Raw genomic sequence first — 8,979 nt, forward strand, 5'->3', positions numbered from 1 at the left:
TCAGGGGATTTCTTGGTGTGGGAAACCAACCCCCCCCCCCACATTTGACCAGAGGTGAAATAGTACTGGGAGGGTTGTAGTAAAATAGAGGAGAATCCCAGGGTTTTCCCTTTTTAGGTGGGCTGTGGGCTGGCTAGGATTGAAGCCATCTGGAACTTGCCCTAGGCATGACGCCAGGAGACTCGGGTATATTGCAAGAATTTGGGACAAGTTACACCTTCCTCTGCAACCTGAGGATTGTGCGGGCTGGTGGCTGGTCACTGTTAGTCTATTATAGAAATGGCCTTTCTCCTACAAATCTGGCTGCCTGTGTTGGTGGAGGGGGGGGGTGGTCCGGGACGGTGGTTTGGAGGGACCAAAAAAGCTCCAGACCCAAGGCATGGGACCCAGTTTCTCTAAAAGAGAGTTGAGACCTTACCGAATTTCTTTCAGTCTTCGGAGTAATGGGTCAGCCCAGAACCAAGCTGCCCCGTAAGAGGTCCTCACCTCTGCCAAAAAGCCACAGCCCACAGTTCTGCTGAGTTCCACATGGAGACAGCTTTATTGCTGGAGCCTCCCAGAGCCCCAGAGGCTAGAGGCTTACAGCTTCACAGATCCAGGGGGTTGAGTCCAAACTGGCGGAGCCGCTCCTTGTATTTGGTATGAAGTCTCAGCACGGCCCCATCCCACTGAGGCTTCACTGCTCTCAGCTTGGCCAAGAGTTGGTCCAGGCTGCCCTGCAGACACCAAGCTTCAGGCCCCAGGAAGGGAGAGGGCAGCGTGAGGGGTGCCCCAGGCTGGTCTGTAAGCTCTCCTTTGCCAGTGGCTTCTTAGAGCTTTTACACTTAGTGGGCATGGTTGCATCCCCTGGTTGTCTGCCCTCAAGACAGAGCAGATTTCCTTGTGGAGATGCTTCTTCTCCTTCCCCCGGTCTGTCACTGTCATACTAGTTGGGGTTTGGGGGGATAGGGGAGTGCTGGGTACTGGGGTGGTTGGGATTCAAACAGGGGTGCTTACGTGTAAGATTTCCTCGTACTTGGCCTCCATGTCTGCCACGTGTGCCCGAAGCTGAGCCAGAGTCTGGTCCCGCTCTCTGAGGGCCTGCTCTGCCCCTTCCCGTGCGGCCTCAGCCTCCCTCTGGCACGTCTCTGTGGGGCCGGGCAGAAGGAGAAAGAGGATTGGGTAGTGACACTCTACCTGTGAACAGAGTCTCCAAAGCGGAACTTAAATGGGATCATTCCAGACTCCCCCAGTATCACCAATTTTCCCACAGTCCGTATAAAGAGCGGACATATACCTCTAAGGTACAGTAGAGAGAGTAGTGGCATTGGGACAAGAGACGTGGGTCCAGAGTTTGGTTGTCGCTTATTGACTACCTGCGTAACCTTAGGCATGTCTCTCTCTGAGCCTAAGGTTCTTCATCTTTAAAGACAGAATGATCCAAACCTTACAGGCTTACTGTGAGTTGAATGTGAGCATATAGGGGGAAATGTATAGTATATACAGGAGGTGCTCCATAAATGCGGATCGAATTTAAATTCCAGACAAGGCAAGGATGAGGAAGGGCATTCAGGGTCTGCATGGCAGATAAGCAACTCTTGGGTATCTGAGACTATTTTAGGTTAAACTGAGGCTATTTTAGGTTAAGAAAACTTTGAGACCACAATTGTGAAAGATCTTATGTGCACGCTAACATAGCTCAACTGCATCCTGTAACCAAGAGAGAAAGGAAAAACTTCCTGTTTTTTACATTTTTGCTTATCTGGAAGGTTTATTCCTTTATGTGGCAAGTACTTATGTAGGACTGAGCATGCATGAGGCATTGAACATATGGACGTAAGTCTAATATCTTTCCTCAGTTTCATTGTGAAAATCAGCTGAGAGGAAGTATGTTTTGCCCATGACAGACATGGCAGTGTGGGGAGAAAGATCTGGATTTGGAGAGACCATTGAGAGAGGAAGATGGGGTAAGAGACTTGGGTCTTTTTTTAGTTACAACCTAAGAGGTTTTTGCCATCTTGAACCCTCTGCTCCAATCCTCCATGGTGGGAGAGTTGATGGGGAAAAGGATAAGAGAGGGCGCATGGGTGGCTCAGTCAGTTAAGTGTCCAACTTTGGCTCAGGTCGTGATCTTGAGGCCCCTGAGTTCGAGCCCCGCTTCGGGCTCTGTGCTGACAGCTCGGAGCCTGGAGCCTGCTTTGGATTCTGTGTCTCCCTCTCTCTCTACCCCTCCCCCGCTTGCTCTCTGTCTCTTAAAAATGAATAAATGTAAAAAAAAAAATTTTTTTTTTAAAAAAAGTAAAGGGTAAGAGAGCCTAGATAGCAGTCTTCTAGAGAAGGACTTTTTTTTTTTTTTTTTAATGTTTATTTTTGAGAGAGAGCACAAGCAGGGCAGGGGCAGACGGAGATGGGGACAAAGGATCCAAAGTGGGCTCCATGCTAACAGCAGTGAGCCTGATGCGGGGCTCAAACCAACGAACCGTAAGATCATGACCTGAGCCGTCATCAGATGCTCAACAGACTGAGTCGCCCAGGGTTCCCTAGAGAAGGACCATCGTAAGTCCACCCCTGCAGACTTGGACCTTGTCAGTGCCCCTTGGAGAGACAGGGGTTAGGGAGTGGAAGCCTACCCAGCTGCTCCCGAAGGCCCCTCACTTCTTCTTCCAGCTGCCTGCTGCGGGTCTCCATTTCCTTCCGCAGGACTTGGCACTGACGACTCATCTCTGTGGTGGGGACAGAGGGTCCCAGGTGTGGATGGAGTGGTGGAGAAAGGAAGGGACATTGTGGGCGGGGAGGGCCTTCTTGGTCCAGTGGGACAGGAGCATAAAGGCCGCCTTGGTGGTTCTTGTGATTCTGAGAGGCTGGCCGACCCCGAAAAGCTGGGGAAGAGCTAGGAAACCAAGCCCCTTTCCCCATTCCAACTCAGTACCTAGACTGTAGCCCTTCTCCCCACTCACTCCCATGGGATGAATGAGATAAAGGCCATGACTGCATTTTTTAATCCACAAAGCACATGGCGTCAGGCATCCAGGAAGGTTCCTGCCTGGGATCCCAGGAGGCTGTCCTTCGTTTCCTTCAGGACCCTGCCCAATTCATGCTGAGCGGGGAAGGTTAAAGTTAGGCATGGCAGACGGACATCTTTCTTGTTTCACTTCCTTGTATCCTCTGGCCCTCTTGGCTGTCCTTTTCCAGGCCCCTGTCTCCTGCCCACCTGCCTGACCAACCACACACACCTGCATAGACGGCCTTCCCCTCACTTCGGGCCTCTTCCAACTCAGCCTCTAGCACTCGCAGCCTCCACCTCAGCTGGTCTTCAGAAGCCTTGGCTCGGCGGGCCTCGTCCCTCCTCAGAGCTGTGAAAAGTCCCAGAGCCGTCCTCACGACTGGCTGGGGGTCCCACGTGGCCCCGTGGGCTTGATGGACCGTGCCCACCTCTGGGAACCCGGTGGCAGGCTTCCAGCCTTTCATTTTCCCTCTGGGTTGGAAATGGGTTTGTCCCTGGAATGCCATGAGCTTTTCCTTACTAAGGGAAACCCCCCTCTATGTTCTGCTTATAAAAGCTAGCTATCATCACCAACCCTCCCGGCCCAACCCTTCCTCGCAACGTCAGTTCTTCCTCCACCAGAGGATTGGCAGGGGTCACCTCAGCCTCCCGCAAACAGCTCTAAGCCTCCGAGCCTCTGACGATGTGAAATGCCCCCCCCCCCAGCCCACCTCTGTTGTCTTGAGCTTCCACTTTCTTACCCAAGTGGTCTTGGAGCAACTCCTTTTCCAGCACTGCCAGCCTGTGTGCGGATTTGGCTTCCACATCTGCCCTGGCAAGTTGGCAAAGCCTCAGCTTGGTCTCCTTGGACCTTTAGGACCTTATCATGATCTCAGCCTCCCTCACTTCTCCCCATCCTCATGCCACGCCCTGAACTTTCTTCCTGCAGGAGATCTGAGGACCTTTCAAGGAGGGATTTCTGATGGCAGGGACTACTGAGTTCCCTGCTGTGTCCTGGCAGCCCAGCCCAGGGTAGGTACTCAGAATATGTGTGATGAATATATAGGGAAGGCACAAAGCCAGAAGGGCAGCACAGAGTGGGTATATGCCGGTTTCCCCAATTTCCCAGCTCCATGGAACGTGGAGGGAAGATATGGGGGGAGAGGGTCCTGAAGGCTCTATCTTGTCATGCAGAGGGCTGAATTCTCTCTGGAGCACCTCTGCTTGGTGTCCAAGCCAGAGAATGGAGAAGCAGGAGGAGCTCACCTCCATCCACCCTGACTCACCAGCACCCACATTCTTTTTCTTCTTCTGTGACCCAGCTTTCATCCCTTTTCCTTTGGTCTTAGATGGCATCTCCTTGCTGTCCTGGGGAAGGAGAGGACTTGTATTTAAGATTGCACATGGGGGGCGCCTGGCTGGCTTGGTCGGTTAAGCGTCTGACTTCGGCTCAGGTCATGACCTCGCCATCCGTGAGTTCGAGCCCCGCGTCGGGCTCTGTGCTGATGGCTCAGAGCCTGGAGCCTGTTTCGGATTCTGTGTCTCCCTCTCTCTCTGACCCTCCCCCATTCATGCTCTGTCTCTCTCTGTCTCAAAAATGAATAAACGTTAAAAAAAAAATTAAAAAAAGACTGCACATGGGGTTGCTTTCCTGACCCCTAGATTGAACCAGGAGTCCCAGGAGAGTTAGAGCTCTAGTCTCCGAGCATGTCTCTTATACCTTCCAGAAGCTTCTGTTCTTGGTCTCCTTGGACCTTTAGGCAAGCCTGGGGTAGGGGGAAGGTAGAGCTGTTTCTTTCTACCAGTAAGGTTCTATGTACAGAAATCATTCCCCTCTACCCTCTTTTGGAGAAAATAAACCTCAGTACTTGTCTCTTCCCTCTTCCAGTCACCCTTACCCTGCCTCGTCCTACCTGTAGGATCCTCTCTTGCTTCTGTTGTATTTCCCTGTAGGGTGACCCACTCATGGAGAGGGGCAGAGAAATGGCCCAACCAGCTAGGAGCCTGAGGAGGAGCCTGGGTTCTGGGAGCCAATCCAGGGTGACAAATTTCCTTTGAGGGCAGGACTGAGAACTGGAAGGTTCGGTTTCGGGAGGCTGAGTGTTGTCCAGGTAACTGGGAAACATGGAGTCAGAGACAGGTGGAATGGGCCAAGTACAAAGCTTAAAATAGCAAGGTCCCAGAGGGTCAATTCTTCAATTCTCTCCTTATCCCTAAGTTCTAAATGTAGTTTGAGGAGAAAGGGCTTTGGAGCCCGGTAACTATGCTTCATTTCCATGTAGCACTGCCTGAGGTTTGGAGACTTACAAGTTACAGATTTACACATCTGACATGGTGCTGTTATGCTGATACAGCGGAAAAGAGCTCATAGTAGCCATTTCGGGCAATTTACATCCCTAGGGCTGATCAGCAAATGACATTAGGCTTGGGGAAGGCATTCTGTAGCGTACAAGGGAAAGAAATGCAGGAGAAGGGAGTTGAGAGAGTTTCTCACATCGGAGAAAGGAGACACAGAAGAAAGATAGACCCACGGACTCCAGGCTGCTGACATAGAGGCTACAAATGTAGAAGAAAGGATACTGGTTAGAGACAAGAGCCATGGGTTCTAGTCCCCCCTCCAGTTATGTAAACTTGGCAAGCCATTTAATTTTGCTCAGCTTCAGTTTCCTGGTCTTTAAATCTTTGATTCTGTAAATCCTGTAAGGCCTGGGTTTCAACTGGGCATTCACAGGGCTATCTTCCCTTGTGGAGACTTAATTTACTGATCTTCCCCTATTCCCTTATGAGGCTGGTTTTCAGAGACAGGTGCTCAGAAACTACTTTGCTGGGCTCTCTGTGGTATTGAGTTTGTCGGGGCTCCCTCTAGTGGACTTGCTTGACGCCCCCCCCCCCCCCCCCCCCCCGCCAGGCTCCTAAATTTTTCTACTTAAATTATTGATGGTGCCTCCCTCTTGGGGATACTTTCTAGCATCTTGCTGGAGTCATGAATGGCTGGAAAAACGACTTTGGGGGAAGGAGGATGGTGAGCGACCTGCCCTTGTGAGGCAGCCTCTACCCTCCTTCCAGCCCTGTTGCTATTCTGGAGCCTTGTCATCTGTCTGCCACCTGGATCTCTGGGCACCGTACTGGCTAGAATGAAAACAGCAAAAACGTCAGGGATTTCCCCCTTGTGGATTTAGGAACCTGCAGACTTTTGTAGCTATTTCTCTCTATCTCTGTCCCCCTCCACACTTCTGTTCAATTGCCCGTTGTCAGTTTGCATTTATTCTTCCCCCAGAACCGTTTCCCCCTGCATTGGAATGCAGTAGAGGTTTTTGCACTGGTCCTCCTCATCTAGAAGCCTCGTTGGGGTCATTTGCCACGGAATGATCAGTTTCTCTGTTATGCTGATGCATTGGATGACATTTTGAGGACAGGGTTTACAGAATACAAACGACATATCACGCCTTGGAAGAGCATTTACTTTTCAAATATGTTCAGTCAACCAACCGACATTCAGGTGCAGAATGAGGATGTGGTCTGGGTGAAGGTGAAATGTAATAAAAGTGCCTCATGTCACATGATGTGATGGTACAAACTGAGCCAGCTCTAGAATAACCAAGAATGACACTGTGATCAACAATCCAATCCCATCTTGAGTACACTTTGAAAATAAGCCAAGTAAAAATTATTAAACAAAAAAAAAAGGCCAAGCTTTCCTTCTTTTTTAATTAACGTTAAAATTTTTTTTAATGTTTATTTATTTTTGAGAGAGAGAGAGATAAAGACACACACAGAGCGTGAGTGGGGGAGGGGCAGAGAGAGAGGGAGACACGGAATCTGAAGCAGGCTCCAGGCTCTAAGCTGTCAGCACAGAGTCCGACAGGGGTCTTGAGCCCGCGAACCGTGAGATCACGATCTGAGCTGAAGTCGGATGTTTAACCAAATGCCCCTGATTTCTTTTTAAAATTCATTTATTTTCTGAGAGAGAGAGAGAGAGCGAGAGACCGAGAGTGCGAGTGGGAGAGGGGCAGAGAAAGAGGGAGACTCCCAAGCAGGCTCTGGTGCTGCCAGTACAGCGCCCATGCGGGGGTTCAAAGTCACCAACCCGTGGGATCATGACCTGAGCTGAAGTTGTCGCTCAACTGACCGAGCCACCCAGGTGCCCCACTCATTAACTTCAGTTTAGAAGTGAAAATAGGAACTATCACCAGACAGAACTCTGTCCATCCGGGAGTGTTTAAGGGATATAGAGGAGAGAACTGTCACTCTGCTTTATTCAAATATGCGAGGTAGGTCATTTGTATATTTAAAGAAATATGTCTTCTTCAGCAGAAACAGTACAAACTATACAAGATGTACAAACAATACAATTTGATGATGGAGGGGGGAAATACCCTGTGTACCTACACTGTGTTAGGTACTGTGGAAGACCAAAGTCAACAAGACAGTATGGCATGAATTAATGTATGGTAGCTGTAAGAATAAATGGTTATGGAAATTTAGAGGAGGAAAGGGTTATTTCTAGCTGGAATGTCTGGTTATTTCTAGCTGAATTCTGAAGAATGGATTGAACTTCAGTAGCACACTTTAGGCAGAGGGAATGCTCTGAGCAATGTGGATGGAAAAAAAAAAAAAGAATTGTGGTATTTTGTGATTTGGTCAGTCACCCAGCATAGTATGTGCATTGATATTACATAAAACTGCAAGGTAGTTTGGAGTTAGATCATGACTGTTAACTTCATTCAGGAGACCATGAGCAGTGTTTAAAGGTTTCTTTCTTTTCTTTTCTAAAAAAATTTTTAATATTTATTTTTGAGAGAAAGAGAGAGAGGGAGACACGGAATCTGAAGCAGGCTCCAGGCTCTGAGCTGTCAGCACAGAGCCCTACGCGGAGCCCAAACCCACGGGCCGTGAGATCATGACCTGAGCTGAAGTCAGACACACTTAATCGACTGAGCCACCTAGGCGCCCCTTAAAGTTTTTTTTCTGATGCTGTCAGAACTATAGTTCAGGAAGACTGGTCTGGTGGCAGAAAGGATTGGAGGTGGCAGGGAAACCAGTGAGGAAAAGGTTTTAATAGATCAGGGGAGAGAAAGGGAGGGCCTGCAGCTAGGGTGGTAGATGGGAAGTTGTGACAATTATCTAAGAGCGGTGCTTAGATTTTCCTTTGGGAGATTTCTTCTCTTTCTAATTCTACTGATAGGAAACGATAATGCTGACTCCTTAATCAATCTTAGATAAAGGCCACTGAATTGCAGGATAAGGAGGTCTGACGGATAGGTCTTTGAGTCCAGAGATATTTCCCCCCCTTACAGGGGCGCACAATAAACTCAATTCCTTAATCAGTCAAGGGCTTTGTGGAGGACCCAGGTGGGAGGATCTAAGACTGAACTGAGTACTTACGACACACTAGAGCCTGCAAGCTCCCAAAGAAGAGGCTCAGAATTAACAAATTAGGTCAGGGCACTTCCTTCTTCAGGAAGAAAGTTCCCTTTTTTCATAGTTTTTCCAACGAAGCTTTTAGATTAGAGAAGTGGAAATGACTGGGAACTGCTTTTGTTTCATGAGAGGAGTACTCCTCGGGCTAGGGCTCGCAGCTGTCTTTTCTGTGGTCAAGGGCTGGTGCTGGGGATGCTAACCTGCGGTGCAATGCGCTGAGCCCGGGGAATCTTAAGCACATACCCAATTCCCAGAAAAGGAACTAGTGTTCAGAAACCAAAAAAGGGGGGAAATGTTTTGTTTTCCGAAGGTCAAAGGGCCTGGAAGAAGAGCTTGCGGCCTAAGTGTCTTAAGCCTTTCTGGAGTGTTCGTAATCAGGCTGGAACAGTCTGCAGCATTCGCATTCCTGTCCCTCGGTGCCGACTTAATGAGTTTAAAACACCAAAGGGGTGGGGAAATAACTTCCGTTTTTCTCCCACAATGTTCAGAAGCAAATGACTTTAAGCTCCATTTCCTTATTTACCAGGTATGTGGCGGAAGACTTGACGTTAAGTTTCTTTCTACGGCTAGCTGTCCTAATTTAAATACCCCAATCA

At 49.2% G+C, this 8,979-nt stretch overlaps 1 protein-coding gene across 1 annotated transcript; it reads right to left on the reverse strand.

The window, feature by feature from the left end:
• Positions 1-587: 587 nt before the first annotated feature.
• CCDC153 (coiled-coil domain containing 153) lies at positions 588-4,318 on the reverse strand. Its single transcript, XM_047070947.1, has 6 exons — positions 4,249-4,318; positions 3,724-3,789; positions 3,213-3,332; positions 2,610-2,702; positions 997-1,127; positions 588-716 (listed from the first exon to the last, which is right to left on the reverse strand). Exons 1-6 carry the CDS (start codon positions 4,316-4,318, stop codon positions 588-590), a joined length of 609 nt encoding a protein of 202 aa, XP_046926903.1.
• Between the last annotated feature and the right edge of the window lie 4,661 nt (positions 4,319-8,979).

Source organism: Lynx rufus, unplaced genomic scaffold (assembly GCF_022079265.1).
Source record: "Lynx rufus isolate CCGP_SWC_20201006 ecotype Redwood Valley unplaced genomic scaffold, mLynRuf1.p SCAF_9, whole genome shotgun sequence".
Taxonomy (NCBI): domain Eukaryota; kingdom Metazoa; phylum Chordata; class Mammalia; order Carnivora; family Felidae; genus Lynx; species Lynx rufus.

What these genes read in the sequence shown, in the direction of transcription:
- CCDC153 (XM_047070947.1), bottom strand. Translation starts at nt 4,318, where the DNA reads ATGCCATCTAAGACCAAAGGAAAAGGGATGAAAGCTGGGTCACAGAAG. An exon ending in GTTGCTCCAAGACCACTTGG is followed by an intron (nt 3,333 to 3,723) that starts GTAAGAAAGTGG and finishes GACTTTTCACAG; the next exon opens with CTCTGAGGAGGGACGAGGCC. An exon ending in GGGGAAGGCCGTCTATGCAG is followed by an intron (nt 2,703 to 3,212) that starts GTGTGTGTGGTT and finishes TCCCCACCACAG; the next exon opens with AGATGAGTCGTCAGTGCCAA.